Below are 20,902 nucleotides of genomic sequence, written 5' to 3'. Positions count from 1 at the left end.
TTGTTAAATCAGATTGCTGGGCTACACTCCCAGTTTCTGAATCAGGAAGCCTGGGGTGAGGCTTGAGAATTTGCATTTCTAACAAGTCTGTAGGTGTTGTGAGGCTACTGCTACTATTCAAGGATTATACTTTAAGGGCTACAACATAAGATAATACCACAAACAACTCTTTATTAATTTCTGTGTATCTGTGATATGTCTTTTTAGGGTCTGCGAAAGTCTTAAGTGTTTGTCACCCCCCTTGTGCCATTTGTGCCATGTGACCCTGCTTCTGTGGCCAGTAATATGCTATAGGCAAAGGGCTAGTTCTAATAGGTTGGGCATGGAAACTGCCCAGTTTTGCACAATATATAGTAAATAATCAAATTTTGAATGCAAGATACGCTAAGGCAGGGCAGGTAGAAGCAGAGGTTAAGAGAAGCTTAATTCTGAGGGAACTGTCAAGTGACCACAGCTACCCTGGTTTTACCTCCAGCAGTGTGAATCACATTCCACTACCATGAGGGCTGTGTGGCGGCTAAGATGCTTCCTGTGCTCCCCTACTTCCTGGTATGACCCTAATATAAACCTCATCTTTTCTGCTAAAAAGAGGAAGTCTCTTTTCTGTGCTTCTCCCACCCTATTTTGCTAGCTCTGGTATCTCTATCATACCGTTGACCCTGCTTTTCTATCGAAGGAAACAATATTCCACCTTGATCAAGAAATGTGACTCCTTAAGAAGCTCAGTTTTTATTTAGTTTGGGAAAAATTAACAAACTATGCCTTCACCCACAAGATAGGAATTTTTCCAACTGCCAAAATGCCTTCGCATAATTGCAATACGCGACTCTGCGGGAACATCCTGTAATTGCTATAAGAATCGGTAAACCCATCTCAATCCCGCATGGCATCCCGCTGCTTTTCTCCTCCCTAACCGCCTGTCAGCCAGTTCATTTAGTGAGACAGCATTAAAACAATCTTATCAGGTTTCGCTACCGCTAGCCCCTCCAACCCCTTCTCCCAGGGAAAAGAGAGAGTCGGTTGCAGTTTTTAAAGAAGGCAGGAAAACAATGCCACAGCTGGTTCTGTCTGCAGCGGAAAAGATGGCCTTATAAAGGTAGTGAGCTGCTTCTAACAAAGGGAGAATCCCGGCACTGCACAGTTGCCTAGAAACGGCCACAGAGGGGAGAGCTGCCGGAAGTCTCTCCAGGCTCCGAGACCGAGAGGTGGTGCTAGGGAAGAGGCTTGTAGAGGGAGAGAAGCTGTGTTCATCCCCAACGGGAAAATCGCCGGAAACCGCACTAGGTCCTCGGCCCCGCAGGGACCAATAGGGGCTGACGCTTCCGCATCCGGGCATTGGGCGAGACTCTTTCAACCAATCTTTGGGCGGGCACTGGTGACGTCACTCGTTGTGCTCCAGCGTGTGTCGTCATCCCACAGCGCCGGAAGTGGTGCGGCTCTGAACAGTGACTCGGCTTGTCTGTCTCCACAGTCTCGAGGTAAGGCGGTTGTCGGCCTACCTCCTTTGCTGGCCGGGTGGAAAGCGGTGGTTGTGGGCCCTGGGCCGGGGCCATTACTACCCTTGAATGATGTTCCTTGAGTAACGTTTTTAATGGCTTCTTTCCCGTCAGGCTTTGCCCCATCCTCGGGCTGTAGGCGTCTCGCTTTGCTCAAGCTCCCTTGGGCCGTTTTTCGGAGGCCCTCAGGTTGGTCGCCGCGCCACCTCACGTTCGTTCACCCGGCCCCCTCCCCTAGCTTGGTCACAACACAAACAGACAAAAGATTAGAGAATGGGCACTGTTCAGCCCAAGCAGGCGGCTCAGGTTGTCAGGAAGGACATTGTTTCCTCCAGAAACGCTCCCTGAAAGGAACTTGAGGGGCGTTCACATCCTCCTCAACAGGCCTAATGGGAGGGCCAGAAGAAGCAAGCTTTTCCTCACGCAGCCGGTGTTGGTTCAATAGAGCAGAGGTATAATTTCCATATGGAATTAATGCCCAGGTTTAGAGCCTTTAGGGAATCTAACTTATATTGGGAATCATTAGAATACTTGAGGCAGGACTGGACACGTGAGGAGACAACACAGATTTGTGTCCTTCCACCTTAGTTGCACAGTCAGTGCTGTGGGATGATCTTACTACTTGTCCTTAGCTCTTGTCTTCAGCGTTAACCAGCGATAATAGTGTCAAACTCTTACTTTTTGCTAGACACTGAAAGTGCGTACTTCCTCATTGAGTCTTGTGACAACCATGTGTTGTAGAGCAATTTTTAAAATAAGATTATTTATGTATTTATTCATGAGAGACACAGAGAGGCAGAGACATAGGCTGAGGGAGAAGCAGGTTCCCTATGGGGAGCCGGATATGGGACTCCCATCCCAGGACCCTGGGATCACAACCTGAGCTGAAGGCAGCCCCTCAACCGCTGAGCCACCCAGGTGCCCCTAGAGAGCAATTCTTAATGTTGTTTTACAGCTAAAGAAATAAAGGCGTAGGTTAAATAACTGGCATCAAGTCACACAGTGGTGGATAGGTAATGGAGCCACAATTTGAACTCAAGCAGTTGCACTTAAGAAGCCTGGATGTTATCCACTTTGTTACGATGATTTTTTTCAACTGTTCATTAAGCTCTCAAACCCCTCCCTCTTACCTACTATTTTATGGAGAAAACATCTTTTCTGTCGTGTCTATGGCCTTGTCTGTATAAACACTGTCACACTTCTCAGATCCCTAGTCACCTGTCTCTCAACCCCCCAAACTAGAAAGAAAGATGACTTTTTTTTTTTTATTTAAGATTTTATTTATTTATTGGTGAAAGACACACAAGAGAGAGGCAGAGGGAGAAGCAGACTCCCTGCGAGGAGCCAGATGTGGGAATCGATCCTAGGACCCTGGATCAGGCCCTGAGCCGAAGGCAGATGCTCAAACATTGAGCCACCCAGGTGCCCTGAAAGGAAGACTTCTTAGTGATCCACCTTCCTTTAGCTGTCATCCGGTAATCCTATTCCCCTTCTTATCCATCTATTTTATACTATTTTAAAGAGTATTCTAAATTCTGTCTCCATTTCCTCACCTTTCCTTCCTTTCTGCTGTCTAGCTTTCAGACCTATATTCCCCTGAAATTTTAACCTTAAAGTCACAGTAATTGATTATCAAACCAAAGAGACATTTTCCAGTCACTTTTGGATCCCTTTGCTGCTTTTGAAACTCTTACTTCCTGCTGCTTTGCTTTCTAGGACAATACAACTGATTTAACAAACATTTATTATGATACAGAGATGAAGAAGACAGATGCTTTTCTGCAAGGAACTTACATTCTAGCTGTTTCTCCATGTACCTCTCACCAGCCATTTCTCCTGTGGATAGTCTTTTTTTTTCCTCCCCTAAAGTGTTGGGTGTTTCCAAGGCTTGTGACTTTGACCGACTGCTCTTTTCTTTCTGTATACACCGCCTGGGTGAACACATCAACTAGCTTGGTTTTAATTCCCTTCTACATGCTCCCAAATCAAAGTTGTTAGGTTAGACCCTTTTTCTGACTTTCACCGTCACCTCTGACCACTCTGCTAGACAGCTCTGCCTTGTACAAGTCCCATAGACAGTTCAAATTCACAGATCTGAAGCAGAACTCCGTGTCTTTCCTGTACTTGCTCTTGTCACATAGATCACTAAGTTCTGATGATTTTGCCCCCTAAATATTTCTCAAATCTATGTTTTCTTTATCCCTACTGTTGTACTACTTTAGGCACCATCATTTTTCACCTGAAATATGATTGCCTTCTGAATGATTTCCTCGCCTCGTGTCCTCTTCCCCACATATCTTCTCAAATGAGGTAATAGAAGTAACACCTAACCTCCTCCCCCAAATGATCTTTGACACAAATCTGTGTCAAAGTCCTGCTTAGTAACATTTAAATGTCTGCTTATTCATTTGATTTTTTTTTTTTTTTTAGCAAATATTTATTGTTTACTAAATTGAAAAATCCAGTGGAACTTTTCAAGTTTGAGCTTCTCAGCCAGTCACCCAGGGCTCTGCTTATTCTAGACCTGCTTGTGTCTCCATCCTCTTTTTAGTCTCATGTTTTAGGTTGCAGCAACACCGAACTGCTTCTTCCTGTGTACTCTGTAATTTCTTTGTTTATTGCTTTGTTTAAACAATTTCTTTGTTTATTCCCCTTGACTTGAATTGTCTTGTTTCCTTTATCTACTTCCTTCTCACCTAATTGGAATGACCCTTTCACCTAGTTAACCTACTTTATATATAGGACTCATTTTAAGTCTACCTCCTATAGGAAATCTTCCTTGACATCTCCTTTCTCCAAGTCTGAGTTGGGTACTCCAGCCTTGTGCTCCCATGATACTCTGCACAGACCAATCATTATACATACTACATTGGTTATAAGTGTTTTTGTGTTTCTCTCCCCCACAAGACTGAGCCTTTTGAAGGTAGGAATGATACATTACACCTGTATTATATGAATGAGATATATTTTCTTTATTCTTGGTACTAGAATAGCACAAGCCATAGTAGGCATGTAGTAATTTTTTTTAAAGATTTATTTATGATTTTAGAGAGTATGAGGTGGAGGCAGAGGGAGAGAGCATCTCAAGCAGACCCTGTGCTGAGCATGGAACCTGATGGAGGGCTCGATCTCATGACCCTGAGATCACAATTTGAGCCAAAATCAGGAATCAGATGCTTAACTAAGTGTACCACCCAGGCGCTCTGGCATGTAGTAATTTTGAATGAATGATCAAATGAGTGAAGACAAAAGGTGTATAGTATAGTGATTACAACTCTGTTCTTTAGAATTGATTCAGATCCTTTCTCTGGCACACATTGGTTATGTGGCTTGTACATGTTACCTATTTTTTCTTAAGCCTTAAATTTTCTTTTCCTTAGAATGGGAGTTACTGGGAAAATTAAATGCGATGATACAAGTAAGACATTTAACAAGTACCTAGTAGATGGTATGCACTTGGTAAAGGGATGCTAAACACCAGAGGATTCAGAAGTATAACACCAGGCCTAGCCCAGGGTAATGATCTAGAGACCTGAGTTTTCTGTGTGGATGGGCAGTGATGCAGGCTGTTTACAAGGAAACTGTAATTTTATTTGGAGAGTGGACTTATATCCACATTTAATTTTCAGGGAATTTTTAAAAAGATTTTATTTATTTATTTATTTATTTATTTATTTATTTATTTACTTACTTACTTACTTACTTACTTACTTACTTACTTACAGAAAAAGAGACAGGCAGAGGGAGAAGCATGCTTCATGCAGGAGCCCGATGTGGGACTTGATCCCGGGACTCTGGGATCACGCCCTGAGCCGAAGGGAGGCGCTTAACCACTGTCCCAATTTTCAGGGAATTGTGAAGATAAATTGATCACACCCAATAGCATAATGTAGAGAAGAGAAGAGAATTCAGTGAAGACGTCCCTAGAGGAGGTGGGACTTGAAAACTGAGAAGGATTTAGGATTCTAGGAAGGAAGAGAGGGTATAATCCAATGCCAGGAGATCGTATTGAGAATGACTTACTTGGGAGACATGACTCAGTACAACATACCTGAGGATTATATTTGTGTGTAAGAATAAACATGAGCCTGGGGAAAGGGAAGGATGGGGCTATTTCTATGAAAGGAAATAGGAGATGACATAAGTAACCTTTGTGGGATTAGAATATGAGGGTCTTAACCTCAATCCTGGGGAATTAGGGACTGATCAGGGCTGGGTTGGATATCATGGTAGCCATCCGCCACATGTAGCTATTTAAATGTAAGTTAAAATCTGAGAAATTTAGTTCCTCTGTTGCACTAGCTACATTTCAGATGCTTGATTGTCACATGGTGGCTATATTAGACAATGAAGGTTTACAACACTTCCATCATTGCAAAAAATTCTTCTGGATGGCACTGTTCCATGTTACCAGATTGCTGGGCTTGTGTGGTCTGTCAGATTACTTTGGTTCCTTAAGATATAACCAGAATTTTTTCCTGACCAATCCCTACAACTCTGAGATGAAAAGTAGAGAGTTGGAAATTTATTTATCCACAATAGATGGATTTATCCACATAGTTATGAGGATGGGATTGCCCAAAGAGAGGAGCAAAGGACCACATAAAAGGAGCCGGAGCAGGGGAGAGAAGGAAGGGAAGAGAACCTGGATAGGATTATCATCTGGTGATTCACTTGCAAATACATATTGTATTGTTGTATGCCAAGTATTAATTACTGGAGATAAGCAAAAAATGGGCTTGACTTCTGTCAAAGAACTTGCAGTTTATGGAGTTTTATCAGATGTGGACTATAGTAAAGATTCAGGGGCACCCATCATTATGTATTCCCCATATTCTAAAATGCTTCATTCATAGAAACTGGAACCGGAGGCTAAAATGGGTCAAAATGTTGCTTACAGTTAGTTACATAAGCATTGTGCAGTCTCTGCTTTAGTTTCTCAAGAAGTAGTAAATAGGAACATCATAACTTCAGAACTTTGGTAGGAATGAATATGTGAATGGCAGGAGGGGTAGTTCCTATTATCCTGCAACAGCCAGCCATGCTGTCATCTCCCCATCAGATCCCTTCCTGTCCCTGCTCTCAAACTGTGCTCTCTCCAGATTTCTTTTATTACTGTGAGTAGTCAGTCACTACATGACTTACTTCTCAAAGCCTGATGAAGACATACTTCTCAGTCCATTACCTGCACATTCATCAGTTTCTAGCAAGTGCAAACAGATGCTCCTCTGAAAGCAGCATTTAAAAGTGGGACTTGCCTGTAGCACCATCATCATCTGAGGCTGTAGGTTTGGGATTTTATATTTATTTATTTATTTATTTATTCATTCATTCATTCATTCATTCATTCATTCATTCATTGATTCATGAGAGACACAGAGAGAGAGAGAGAGGCAGAGACACAGGCAGAGGGAGAAGCAGGCCCCATGTAGGGAGCCTGACGTGGGACTTGATCCCGGGGCTCCAGGATCACACCCTGGGCCAAAGGCAGGCGCTAAACTGCTGAGCCACCTGGGCTGCCCTGTTTAGGATTTTAGATTTACAGCTCCCTTTCATGCTGTTGCATCCACTCCTTCACAAAGACCTGCTGAACTTTTGGACTTCACTCTGGCCCACGTTGTATTGACAACCTTGTGACTAATCTCCGACTCTAGACCTCTCTGCTCCAGCCTGCCTACACAGAGCTCGTTTCACTTCTCTATGCAGCTCAATAACTTGGCAGTTGTCTCTTGTTGATGTGAAGTCTAAACTTTTCAGCCTAGTGTTCCAACATCTCTGGTATTTTTTGGTGATTCCCTGGGGCAGATCCTCTTGGTCAACCAGCAAGGTCTGCCTTCCACCCCTCACCCATGGCTTATTGCTGAAATCTGTTGTCACTTGTGCCTTTTTTTTTTTTTAAAGTTTATTTAAGCATTCTCCACTCTCAGTGTGGGGCTCGAACTCATGACCTGAAGGTCAAGAGTTGCATGCTCTTCCGACTGAACCAACTGAATACCCTTGTCACTTGTGCTTTAAAAATGGAATATGAGACGCCTTGGTGGCTCAGCCGTTGAGTGCCTGTCTTTGGCCCAGGGCGTGATCCTGGAGTCCTGGGATTGAGTCCCCATCCGGCTCTCTGCAAGGAGCCTGCTTTTCTCTCTGCCTGTGTCTCTGCCTCTCTCTGTGTCTTTCATGAGTAAATAAATAAAATCTTAAAAAAATATAAGAATGGAGTATCCCCTTCCACTTATTTTTTTCCTTATCAGTCCTCTTGGCCTTTTCAGTTGGTTGGTTTCCAAAGCCTTTCCTGACTGATCGAATTTCTGTGACTTTGCATCTCCTCAGCACACATTTATTTGCTCACTCTGCTTTGTGTTATCCTTTCTTTTTTTATTTTATTTATTATTTTTTTTATCCTTTTTGTAAATTAATTTATTTGAGAGAGAGAGAGATAGCACAAGCAAGGGGGAGGGGCAGAAGCAGGCTCCCTGCTGAGCAGGGAGCCCTACAGGGGGCTTGATCCCAGGACTCTGGGATCACGACCTGAATGGAAGGCAGATGCTTAAATGACTGAGCCACCCAGGCACCCCATCATTTTCCTTTCTTTGCAGATGGTAATGAAACTCTGGTTTTTAAAAATCTTGTTCCTTTTCTTTTCCCTTTGGACATAAAGCTTGTGCAGAAGGCCTGATAAGTGCTACCTTGCCTGCAGGGCACGTTTCTCAGAGCATTAGAGGCTTGAGCAATATAGGCTTCTGGAGTTGAGGGAGGCATCCCAAAGACCGTATGTCCCTGCCTATAATTCCCTGCTCTACCTCTCTGGGTAATCTCATGCTCTCTCTTTGCCTCACCTTCTCTGCCATGTTGATGCCTCAAATATATACATTCAGTCCATTACTCTCCCTGAGTTTTCTACCCATAATATCTACCTTGACCTGTGGATCTTCCACAAGCAACTTAATCTGTGTTTCAATCAGAAATCATCCCTTCATCTGCTATTTAACTTCAAATTATGTCATCATGTGTGTTTCTCATTTCGGTTAATGGCTATTACCAAATTAGAAGTCTTGATATAGGTCTCCCTTGACTCCTTTGTCATTTCCCAGATATAGTCAGCAATTAAGTCTGTCTTCACAGTTTCTTCTGGATCTTCTTTCTTTCCATTCCCTTTGCCCTGCCTTTGTTTCGGGTCTTCTCTCTCTCCCAAATTTCTTGTCTCTTTTCCTTCTACTGATACTCTGTGTGGCCATAAAGGTTGTTTTCTTTGCTTTCTCTTTTTTTTTTTTTTTTTTTTTTTTAAAGATTTTATTTATTTATTCATGATAGTCACAGAGGAGAGAGAGAGAGAGGCAGAGACACAGGCAGAGGGAGAAGCAGGCTCCATGCACCGGGAGCCCGACGTGGGACTCGATCCCGGGTCTCCAGGATCGCGCCCTAGGCCAAAGGCAGGCGCCAAACCGCTGCGCCACCCAGGGATCCCTGCTTTCTCTTTTTAAAAATTTATTTATTTTGGAGAGAGTGAGCGCGTGGAGGAAGTGGTGAGCAGGGTGGGTGAGTGAGGAGGGGTAGAGGGGGAGCATCTCAAGAACCCAATGCAGAGCTCCATCTCACAGCCCCAAGATCATGACCTGAGCTGAAATCAAGAGTTGAAGCTTAACCGACTGAGCCACTCAGGTGCCCCTAAAGGTTGTTTTAGAAAGAAAACCAATTCCTTCACTATTGTGTGCAGCTTGTGTATTGCACAGAGGTACCACATTCACACTTTAGACACTGGAGGGTTGTATATTTATAATGACAATCTTCTGGTAGGGAGGAGTAAACTATATTGTTCTAATATTGGTATGATATCATGATTAAGGAGGGAAACCTTCTAATACACTTAAAGATGCCTATGGACTGAAGAATATCCTCTATTCTTATGTCCTTAATTCTCTGCCAGGCAAACTTCTCATGCTTTAAAACTCAGCATAAATATCCCTTCCTCATTAAGCTGTTTTTGATATTCCTTACAAGAGTCAGTCATTCCTTTCCCTGGGCTTTGCCGTATCTGGTTAATCCCTTTTTATGGTGCTTATCACATTATATTGTAATAATTGATATATGAGTCTATTTGCCCCAATATACCCTAGGCCCCTCAAGGATAGGGACAATGTTTAATTATTCTTTTATCCTTGGCATGTAGGCTAATGGCCAGCACATAGAGTATATCAATAAGCATAAGTATTTGATTGCTAGCATGTTTTAGGCACAGAGGTAAATACATACATTATCTTATTTAATTCTCACAACAGCCTCATGAGTCCTGTCATCATCATGTTTTACAGGTGAGAAAATTGAGACCTAAGTGAAGTCATCTTGGCCGCAAGGTGAACAGGTGGTAGATGGCATGTGTGGTGGTGCTGGGGTGTGGCCCTGGAAGACTTGTGCTAAGCTTTCCAGTGATTCTCTTTTGATTTTTCTCCCAGAGTAATGATGCGGATGTGCTGGTTGGTGAGACAGGATAACCAGCACCAACGAATCAAACTTCCACATTTGGAAGCAGTCATGGTTGGGCGTGGCCCAGAGACCAAGATCATTGACAAGAAGTGTTCTCGACAGCAAGGTAATTGGTCATAGCAATGTGCAGATTACTGTGTTTTGTTCCTCAGGATAATGATAACCAAAGATGCACATTTCCTGGATGCTATTGGTAGAAACTTTCTGTCTGCCATAAACAAAACTCAGGAACTGAGCTCTTTTAGCTAATATCAGGGCCTCATTCACCCCTGATTCTACCCTCTGGAAGTAGCTAATGTTGGGAATAGGCAAGTTCCATCCTGTTACATACAGAGTGGTGGGCATGAATCCTGAACCCTGCTTTGCCCAGGGAGATTCCTCATTGAGCAGTGAGACAGTTGAATTCTGGGGTCTCCAGCCTGAAACCATGTCTGAGAAGTGATGGGATGGTTTCCTCTTTTACATAATACCTTACACAGAAGGGGTTATTTTTATGACAATGGCATCTAGCTCTTGATTGGAGCCCGATGTGGGATTTGATCCCAGGACTCTGGGATCACGCCCTGAGACGAAGGCAGACGCTCAACAGCTGAGCCACTCAGGCGTCCCTCTGTTGGACATTTTATGGAAGGATTTTGAGCCCAGCCACCTGCATAACAGGTGATTTTGCTCATAGGCCTTTGAGGAAACCCCTGTCAAGTTGCCTCCTGAAGTGAGGCTTCATTGTCCTGTAGGTAGAAATATGAGCAAGTGCTTGGCTCTTTGTGGCATTTAGATTTAACTTTTTAAAATCTCTTTCAGTACAGTTGAAAGCAGAATGTAACAAAGGATATGTCAAGGTAAAGCAGGTACGTGTGTTTGTAATTTGGATTTCCATTTTATACTTGATGATTTTCTTATGCTGTTGATTTTAGAGTATTTTCTTCTATAGCCAATAAAAGCTTCTCTGTCATGTGTGGAAGTGATGGGGTAATATGAGTGAACATTAAGCATGGTGCCTAGCATGCTATAAATGGTTAACATAGCAGTGGCTATGCTGCTAATGGAATTATTGCTTATCATTGTAATTATTTTCTGATTATTCTATAGGTAGGGGTCAATCCCACCAGCATTGACTCAGTCATAATTGGGAAGGACCAAGAGGCGAAGCTGCAGCCTGGCCAGGTTCTCCACATGGTGAATGAACTTTATCCATATATTGTAGAATTTGAGGAAGAGGCAGAGAGCCCTGGCCTGGAAACACACAGGAAGAGAAAGAGGTCAGGCAACAGTGATTCTATAGAAAGGGATGCTGCCCAGGAAGCTGAGTCCAGCACAGGACTGGAACCTGGGAGTGACTCTAGCCAATGCTCTGTGCCCCTAAAGAAGGGGAAGGATGCACCTACCAAAAAGGTGAGGGTGGTGTGCTTGATAGATGATGTGGGGATTAAATGAGATATAAGGACTGCTTGATTGTTTTGTACACTATAAAGCCCAGATATGTGTAAAGGGTTATTAACCATGATGAGGATTATTAACCATGATGAAAGAGTCATTTGTTTGTGTCACTAATCACTTGGGTGAATGTCCCTTCATGTACTTTTCTCTTGAATTCCTGAGGTAAGCCACTTGAAGGTAGGGAGATAATGGTGGTATACTTAACATTCAGCTGCTAAAATAGGTCAGTCATATGTTTATCTGTAGAAGGTTAGCATTGGAACACTGTTCATAGACATGAGATTTGAGTACTGATGTCAAAGTGGAAATGTAGTTAGGCTGTAGATGGAGTGGGAAAGCACGAAGAAAATGCAGTTCACACTGGCATTTCCAGCCTTCCCCTAGACACACAGCTCTGAATCCTGTATAGGAAGAAAGTAAAGCCAGCTTAGATTAATTATAAAGGCAAACGACTGAGTAAAGGAGATATAGCTTAATTCTTAAAAACTAATCTTAATCCTAAGTTTGGTTGGGCTTTGCTGATGTACAATATTAACTAATGCCAAATACAGCTATTGATATTTACAATTTACTTTGCCCCTTTTTGTTTCAGGAATCATTGGGCCACTGGAGTCAAGGCTTGAAAATTTCTATGCAGGATCCCAAAATGCAGGTCAGAATAAAATTTTGGCATTGAAATAAACTTCATATTTTAAGTGACTTTTCCACAGAGGTCATAACGGCAAATGAAAACAAAGGAGATCAGTCCTTCTGAATGAGGTTTATTAGACTGTTTTGTGAGAACAAGTGGCTTTTCCCATTGTCAGTAAGTTAGCAACTGGAATTCTTTGGAGAAGCTAAAGTTCTTCAAATGAATATCCTCTCTTCCTGTTCCTCCTGAACTGGGTGCTATTAAGGGAGATTGTGTTAACCTTACTGGAGTTTCTTTCAAGGGAGTGTCAGGTAATGTACTGTGACTGTAGTTAACTGGGCTGCCTTGAGATTAATAGTTTGGTGTCAGTCTGGGAGGATTCTTTGAGTTCTTAAATTACATCCTGGGTGACAAGGGGTCAGATCTGATAGGGCTCTTGGAATACATTGTGTCACATGGCCTACTGGATTAGGATGAGAAGGGTGCATTTGAACTAATGCTTGCACGGATGTTACATCATATCCTTAGGAATTATTTTGTACTGTGCATTTTCTGTGTATTTTTTGTAGTGTGGTGGTTGCAAACACAGACTCTGGAGTCAACTAGACCTGGTTTGGAATCCTAGACTTCCCACTTAGTTAACTGTGTGACTGTGAAAGACACTCACCAGGTCTCAGCTCCCATTTGACAAAATTGGAATACTGAAATCTTTTACATAAAATTGTATTGGGAATTAAGTGAGTTAGTGAATATTATAGCACCTGGTATTCAGAAGATGTGTGGTGGATATCTGTTTCCTTCTCTTGTGCCCCTCTGCCAGGTTTACAAAGATGAGCAGGTGGTGGTGATTAAGGATAAATACCCCAAGGCTCGTTACCACTGGCTGGTCTTACCATGGGCTTCCGTTTCCAGTCTGAAGGCTGTGACCGGGGAACACCTTGAGCTCCTCAAACACATGCACACTGTGGGGGAAAAGATGATTGCAGATTTTGCTGGGTCCAGCAAACTCCGCTTCCGATTGGGTTACCATGCCATTCCCAGCATGAGGTAAGTGTTGTGTCTAGTCCTAGTGCATTCTGGTTCTGGCTAGGTGGACAGATGGATTCCGCCTGGGTGTGCTGATAGAGTCCCAAGGCCCAGAGGAGTAGGGTGGGATGTTTCCAAGGATGTGGGCTGAAACTTCCACCCTTCTGCCTGATTTGACATATGATTTTTTTCCCCCTATTTTTTGTTCCTGTGACTTTTACTAGATTTTTCAGAAGCATCTATAAACCCCTAGATGACTAAGGACCATTGCCCTGAAGGAGACTGACTTTTGTCATGACAATTCAGTAGATCTAAGATTTAAAGTAAAATGAGAAGGATGCCTGGTGGCTCAGTGGTTGAGCATCTGCCTTTGGCTTGGGGCCTGATTCCAGGGTCCCAAGATCGAGTCCCACTTTGGGTTCCCTGCATGGAGCCTGCTTCTCCCTCTGCCTGTATCTCTGCCTCTCCCTCTGTCTCTCATGAATAAATAAATAAAATCTTTAAAAAAAATAAACAAAATAAAATGAGATAAAAATGTAGAGCCTGTTTGCATTAGGCTCATACCCAGAAGGATTCAGAAAGGAATAATTGAGTCTTTTTAAACAATGCAAGCAAGGCAAACCTCCATAGTTTTTTGAACTAAGCAACAAGATAAGCAGACTAATTGGATTTCAGAATTTTTTTTAAATTTATATTTGTTCATTTGTTTTTTTTTGGTGATAAGATATGCATAACAAAATTTACCATTTTAATTTTTTTATTCTTTATTCTTTTTTTTCTTAAGATTTTATTATTTTTTCATGAGAGACACAGAGAGAGGCAGAGACATAGACAGGGAGAAGCAGACTTGTCATAAGGAGCCTGATTGGGACTCAATCCCCAGGTCTGGGATCACACCCTGAGCCAAAGGCAGACACTCAACCGCTAAGCCACCCACCCATTCCCCATTTTTAAATATATAGTTCATTGGTGTGAAGTTCGTTTACTTTGTTGTGCAACTGTCACTGTCATTTGCTTCTAGAACCTTTTTCATCTTCCCAAGGTATCTCCCATTCCCCCCATACTCCTTGGCAATTACCATTCTACTTTCTGTTTCTATAAATTTGACTACCTAGGTGCTTTATATAAGTGGAATCATAGAGTATCTGGTTTTTTTTGACTAGCTTATTTCATTTAGGATAATGTCTTCAAGGCTCGACTATGTTGTAGCATGTGTCACAATTTCTTTTGGTTATTTTTCTTTTTAACTACCCAGCGTTCTTCACATTTCACTCAGGTAATTATGACTTGTATTACGGGCCATTTGAACCAAATGACATTTTTGTGCCACTTTTTTTCCCCCATCAGTCCTCTTTCTTTTAAATTGAGACATAAGTTACATACAACAAAAGCATAATATTTATAGTTTGGTCCATTTTGACAAACATATATGCCATATAACTATCACTCTGTTTAAGATACAGAACATTTCTGTCATATCCCAGAAAGTTCTCTTTGCTTCTTTTTCAATTAACCCTCCTCTCAGCCTTCAAGTGTTGTTCTGATTTCTTTCTGCTAGGTTAGTTTTGCCTGTTCTAGAACTTCATATAAGTGGAATCGTACAATGTGTATTCTTCTGTCTGACCTTTTTTGTCAGCGCTATGATTTTGATATTTGTGTATATTGTGTATATCATGCACATCTTTTTTTTTTGCTCTTCAATAAGTACCTAGAAGTGAAGTTGCTAGGTCATAAGGTAGATGTATGTTGGACCTCATTTAAAAAAAAATGCATTTGACCCTTGAACAACATAGATTTGGATTGTGCAGGTCCACCTATATGCAAATTTTTTTGATATAGTAAAACACTATAAATATATTTTCTTTTCATTGTGATTTTCTTAACATTTTCTTCTATTTTACTTTATTATAAGATTTCAGTATATAATAAATATAACATACAAGAACATGTTGATGGACTATATCTGTGAGACTTCTGGTCAATAGTAGGATATTAGTAAAGTTTTGGGGGAGTCAAAAATTATACTTTTGTGTTTTTGATAGTGTAGAAGTCAGTTTAAGGATCAACTGTGTGTGTGTGTGTGTGTGTGTATATATATGTATATAATAAAGATATTATTTATTTATTCATGAGAGACACAGGCAGAAGGAGAAGCAGGCTCCATGCAGGGAGCCTAGTGTGGGACTTGATGCCAGGACTCCAGGATCACGCTGTGGACCGAAGGCAGGCGCCCCCAACCACTGAGCCACCCAGGCGTCCCAACTGTATATATTTTTTATTGTTAAAACTTTATTCAAGAATTTAGGGGAAAAGTCACCCATAATCATAATCCTGTTTCTATAGTGCTGCACAGCCCATGGCTAACAGAACCCTTCACTATGGAATGCTTTTCACATAGTAATCATGATGTCCATACCTTTTTCTTTTTTTTTTTTCAAGATTTATTTATTTATTATTTATGATAGACATAGAGAGAGGCAGAGGCACAGGAGGAGGGAGAAGCAGGCTCCATGCTGGGAGCCCGACGTGGAACTCGATCCTGGGACTCCAGGATCGCGCCCTGGGCCAAAGGCAGGTGCTAAACCACGGAGCCACCCAGGGATCCCCTCCATAGCGTTTTCATAAAATAAATTACTGTTCTAAGAATGTTTATTTATTTATTTATTTAAATTATTTATTTATGATAGTCACAGAGAGAGAGAGAGAGAGAGAGAGGCAGAGACATAGGCAGAGGGAGAAGCAGGCTCCATGCACTGGGAGCCCGACGTGGGATTCGATCCCGGGTCTCCAGGATCGCGCCCTGGGCCAAAGGCAGGCGCCAAACTGCTGCGCCACCCAGGGATCCCCTAAGAATGTTTAAAAAGAGCTGTGGAAGGTGTGGGTGGGAAGCAAAATGAGCAGTAAGTTGCCACTTACATATCCTTTTATTATTTATTTATTAAAAATATTTTATTTATTTATTCATGAGAGAGACACACACACACACATAGAGGCAGAGACACAGTCAAAGGGAGAAGCAGGCCCCATGCAGGGAGCCCGATGTGGGACTCAACCCGGGGACTCTGGGATCATGCCCTGAGCTGAAGGCAGACGCTCAACCGCTGAGCCACCCAGGCATCCCTACATATCCTTCTATGATCACTATAATTTTATTTTTTTTTAAGATTTTTTACTTATTTATTCGTAGAGATGCAGAGAGAGAGAGAGGCAGAGACACAGGCAGAGGGAGAAACAGGCTCCATGCAGAGAGCCTGACGTGGGACTCCATCCAGGGTCTCCAGGATCACGCCCTGGGCTGCAGGCGGCGCTAAACCGCTGTGCCACCAGGGCTGCCCGATCACTATAATTTTAAATAAACACTATGGAAAGGAAAAGGTAACACATTTTTTTCCTTGTAAAAGTAATATATTTTCCATTGAGAAAATATTAAAAAAGTATGAAGCAGAACAAAGATTTTTCCATAATATCACCACTAATTAAACTCTAGATCTTACTTAAATTTTGCCTTTTTTAAAAAATGTTTTCTGTTCCAGGATCTAATCCAGGATACTGCATTGAATTTATTTGTTGTCTCTCCTTAGTTTCCCCTAACTTGTGAAACTTCCTCCTCCTCTCCTAGTTTTTATGACCTTGACACTTTTGATAAATACTGGTTGGTTTTATAGGATGTCTCTTATTTTGGTCATCTGTAGGCTTTGATGTAACACAATGTTTCAGAGAAATTACTGACCAGAAAAGACATATCATACCTCTAGAAAGAAAAAGCATAGTGTATTTTCAATTCCCAATGTGTACCTTCTATATTTTTTCCCTAAGTAAAAACAAGACTCTACTGATTTCAGTTGGCTGTTGTGGTTTTAAAGTATGAGCTATAGACTGTGTTTTTCTTTTTTCTTTTTTTTAAGCACAATTTTTATTTTTATTTATTTTTTATTTTTTATTTATGATAGTCACACAGAGAGAGAGAGAGAGAGAGAGAGGCAGAGACATAGGCAGAGGGAGAAGCAGGCTCCATGTGCCAGGAGCCCGACGTGGGATTCGATCCCGGGTCTCCAGGATCACGCCCTCGGGCCAAAGGCAGGCACTAAACCGCTGCGCCGCCCAGGGATCCCTAGACTGTGTTTCTGTACTAATGTGTGGCGCTTATTAAATACTTTTGTACCATAAGTAAATTTGGAAGTACATTGCAAGAGAAAAAATTTTTTTTCAAGATAGATTGAGTTTATGCCTTTTTTTTTTTTTTTTTTTTGCCCCCAGAATACCACAGAAGTAATGTTGCATCCTTCTCAGTATATCATATTAAGGAGCACATGATGTCAAGATGGCTTATTACTCATACTAACCTTGATCACTTTGTTAGGGTGATGTTTGCTAGGTTTCTGTACTCAGAGTTACTATTTTTCCCTTTGTAATTGATGAATGTTTTGAATAGTTAAGGACTATGTTAGTATCCTGTTTCTCCCCAAACTTTTGCCCAATGACTTTAGCATTTATTGGAAGGTCTTGCCTGCAACAGTTATTACTATGATGTTTACCTAATGGTGATTTTGTGTTTCCCTCATCCTCTTTAATTTATTAATTAGAATTCTTCTGTATGGAAGAGTTGCCCTTCTCCCCCAATATGTAGTTAATCAGTTATTTATCAGTGTGGACTCATAGATATTTATTTTATTCTGTAGGTTTTAATTTAGTCTATCACTATTTGTTTTGTTGCTCAAATTGTTCTAGTTTTAGTCCTTGGAAGCTCCTTTAGGCTGGGTCCTATATTATTTGACATTGCCCCAACATTTTTTGAGCACTTTTTTCTGGAACAAAATGTACCAGGCTCATCCTGTATTTTTCTTTTTCTAGCCCTGGAATGAACTTTTAATTTTATTTAGTTCCTTTTATTGGAGAATGATATTTATAAACCAAGACTTGAATGCTAGGTTTCTATATTGAGAGAAGTGGTTGATTCCAGGGTGTCTTTGCTCCTAGGTCCTTTTGGCAGATAGAGCCAGGAAATACATACATGAATCCTAACCCACACAGATACACATACCTCCCTATTTCTTTCTATACCTACTGTGTATAGAAAAACACAAGTTTATAGTAATATCTCTGGCTCCAGTTCAACTGTGCAAGGTTCATTCTTGTCTCCCCCTTTCCGTTATTGTAATTTCTTTCTCCAACAGTGAAAACTCTGGCTCTTACTAGCTTTAATAAATTCACTTACCTGTTTGATCTTAGTATATGCATAAAATAGTTGCAGAATTGCTAACTCTTAACCCTGTGAGAAAGACATTTACTCATAGTATTTATATACAGTTCTTTCCATCTTTACAGTGTCCAAACTACTATTTTCCAAAGTTCATTTCACCAATTATTTTATTCCTGACCCATTTCAGTGTGGTTCCCTTATTCGTTTGTAATACTGTTAGGTTTATTTGGTACTGCCCATATTCCATTTTGGATTCCTGCATATATTGGTTGGTTTTGATGATTTATTGGTGGAATAGGAAATATTAATGATTCTAAGAGTCAGATTCACACAAAAAGTCACAATGGGTTTAGCAAGTCCAAAAAGAGAACTCTTGGTTTTCTGCCCCAAACTTGCTTCCCCATCTCTGTAAGTGGCACCTCCAAACCACATCCAATCCATTAGGAGGTCCTATTGGTTCTATTGCAAAATATATTCCAAACACTACAGCTCTAATCAAAGGCATGATTATTCTGTAGTAGCTTCCTAACTCATCTCTGTATCCATTGTTACCCTTTTTATAGTCCTTTCTCTGAGGGGCAGGCAGAGTGATCTTTTAAAAATGCAAATCAGAGACACTGTAAGCAGAATACAGTGCAGACCGCTTGTCAACCTGTAAGACTCTTTATGGTCTGGCTCCTACCTAGTCTCTGCTCCTCGGCTCCAACCATTCCAGCCATATGTATCACCTTTCTGTTCCTCAGTTGCACCAAGTTCTTTCTCATCCTAGTGTCTTTGCACTTGGCCTCCCCACTCCCCAAAACATTCTTTCTCCAAATTTTTACTTGCCTGACTGCTTTCTCATCTCAAATCACTGCCTGGGAGTGGCCTTCCTTGAATATTCTAGTTAACATGGTAATTTTTACCCACTCTGTGTCCCATTTCCCTGATTTATTTATTTATTTATTTTTCTTAGCAGTGTTAATGATTTGAATTTTCTTCATTTATTTTTTAAAATTTGGCTTTCCTTATTAGAATATAATTTCTAGAAGGAGAGTGGCCTTTCTCATTTTGTTCACTGCTAAATTCCCAATGCTAGAATAATGCATGGCTCTAGTATAGGTACTTAATAGCATTAAATCTTCTTTAGTGAATGGTTGAATGAATTGGATTAAATGGAAACACTAGCAATATTTTCTATACCCATACTTTTACTCTTTGTCATTTTGATTAAGCCATAGTTTTTAATGGATTTAATGGTCATTTTTTTTTCTCTCTCAACTAGCCATGTACACCTTCATGTGATCAGCCAGGATTTTGATTCTCCTTGCCTTAAAAACAAAAAACATTGGAATTCTTTCAATACAGAATACTTCCTAGAATCACAAGGTAAGCAGTGTTCTTTAGTTTTCACATTTATTTCATTTTCTCAGCTATTCTTAATGCTTGATTTAGTTGTTTCCCTAGCTAATAACCTGGCCTCAAAAGCCCATGTACAACTTTGTGTCCCTGTAAGTAGAGACCTATTAGAAGAAACTGGATTCTTTGGATTAAGTAGGATTGCTACTTCTTGGGGGCACATAGAAAGCTGTTATGTCAGAGTCAGAAACACATTCTATCGTAACAACAGGGGAACTTAAAAGCTTATTCTGAGAATTATTGGAGTTGATGGATGTGAAAGTGCTCAACAGTTGTCTCTTTTGCCATCAGCTGAGTAGGAGCTTTGGGGGCTGCCTCATGTCAAGAGTGGTTAATTAATAGGGGAGGGCTTGAGTGTATGTAGAAGGAAGCATTTCTCAGTGTGCATACTGTGGAGCCTCAGTATTGCTGGGGCATTAATTATGGCAGCTACCACTGACCAACTTGGGCTAGCCAGTGGCAAAGCACTGTGGTAATAAGCCTTTGACATAATAACATGGATTGCTTACAGTGTGTCCCAAAGGAATGTAATCATCTCAAAATCAGGTTGCTCAGATTTATAATCTGATCAAGCCCATTTTCCCCACAGTGAGTTTAACCTCAAATTTACTAGCTTTAGGATACCTGGCATATTTTTATTTGGAGTCATATTTGCTTTTCTGAGGGGATGGGTATCTTATATTGGTTTTCCAGAGCAGCTGGGCTCTAAACTTTTTCTTTGCTTGCAGCTGTGATAGAGATGGTACAGCACGCTGGCAGAGTGAGTGTCCGAGATGGGATGCCTGAGCTCTTGAAGCTGCCTCTCCGTTGTCACGAGTGCCAGCAGCTGCTGCCTTCCATTCCTCAGCTGAAAGAGCATCTCAGGAGGCACTGGCCAAAGTGATTCTTTGGAGCCTGAACTTTTGCAGCAGGTGTGGCTGATTGTTTAGAAGGAATTCCTGGCACCTGTTCTGGATTGCTTGTGAACTTTTATTTCTTGAATTAAAACATGCAGCCTTTTTTTTTTTTTTTTTAAAGAAAGTTTCTGTTCCTGAGTGGCTACAATATAGGGTGACTTGAAGTAGTTCAGGAATGGGGAATTTGGGTTTGTCATGAATGTGTTCTCTGGTGATGGTGACTGGGACAGGCCTACCCCTCAGTCTCTAGGATTCATGTCAGGTCTGACTAATGGGGAGCAAAGCTGTGTTCAGACTGACCTTATGCAAGCTATGGAAGCAGAGGGTGGGTTATATATTTCTG

The 20,902-nt window shown here is 41.3% G+C and overlaps 1 protein-coding gene across 1 annotated transcript; it reads left to right on the top strand.

Moving 5' to 3' along the window:
• Positions 1–9,799: 9,799 nt before the first annotated feature.
• APTX (aprataxin) lies at positions 9,800–20,661 on the top strand. Its single transcript, NM_001003355.1, is given in 8 exon segments — positions 9,800–9,841; positions 9,941–10,077; positions 10,773–10,819; positions 11,061–11,363; positions 12,001–12,060; positions 12,860–13,086; positions 19,530–19,633; positions 20,392–20,661. Coding segments are annotated over 7 exon segments (1,029 nt in total). The 5' UTR covers positions 9,800–9,841; positions 9,941–9,944; the 3' UTR covers positions 20,547–20,661.
• The last annotated feature ends 241 nt before the right edge of the window (positions 20,662–20,902 follow it).

The sequence above is a fragment of the Canis lupus genome, chromosome 11 (genome assembly GCF_011100685.1).
Source record: "Canis lupus familiaris isolate Mischka breed German Shepherd chromosome 11, alternate assembly UU_Cfam_GSD_1.0, whole genome shotgun sequence".
In the NCBI taxonomy this organism is placed as follows: domain Eukaryota; kingdom Metazoa; phylum Chordata; class Mammalia; order Carnivora; family Canidae; genus Canis; species Canis lupus.
The sequence above is the reverse complement of the archived record's forward strand: the minus strand, read 5'-3'. Positions and strand labels throughout refer to the sequence as shown.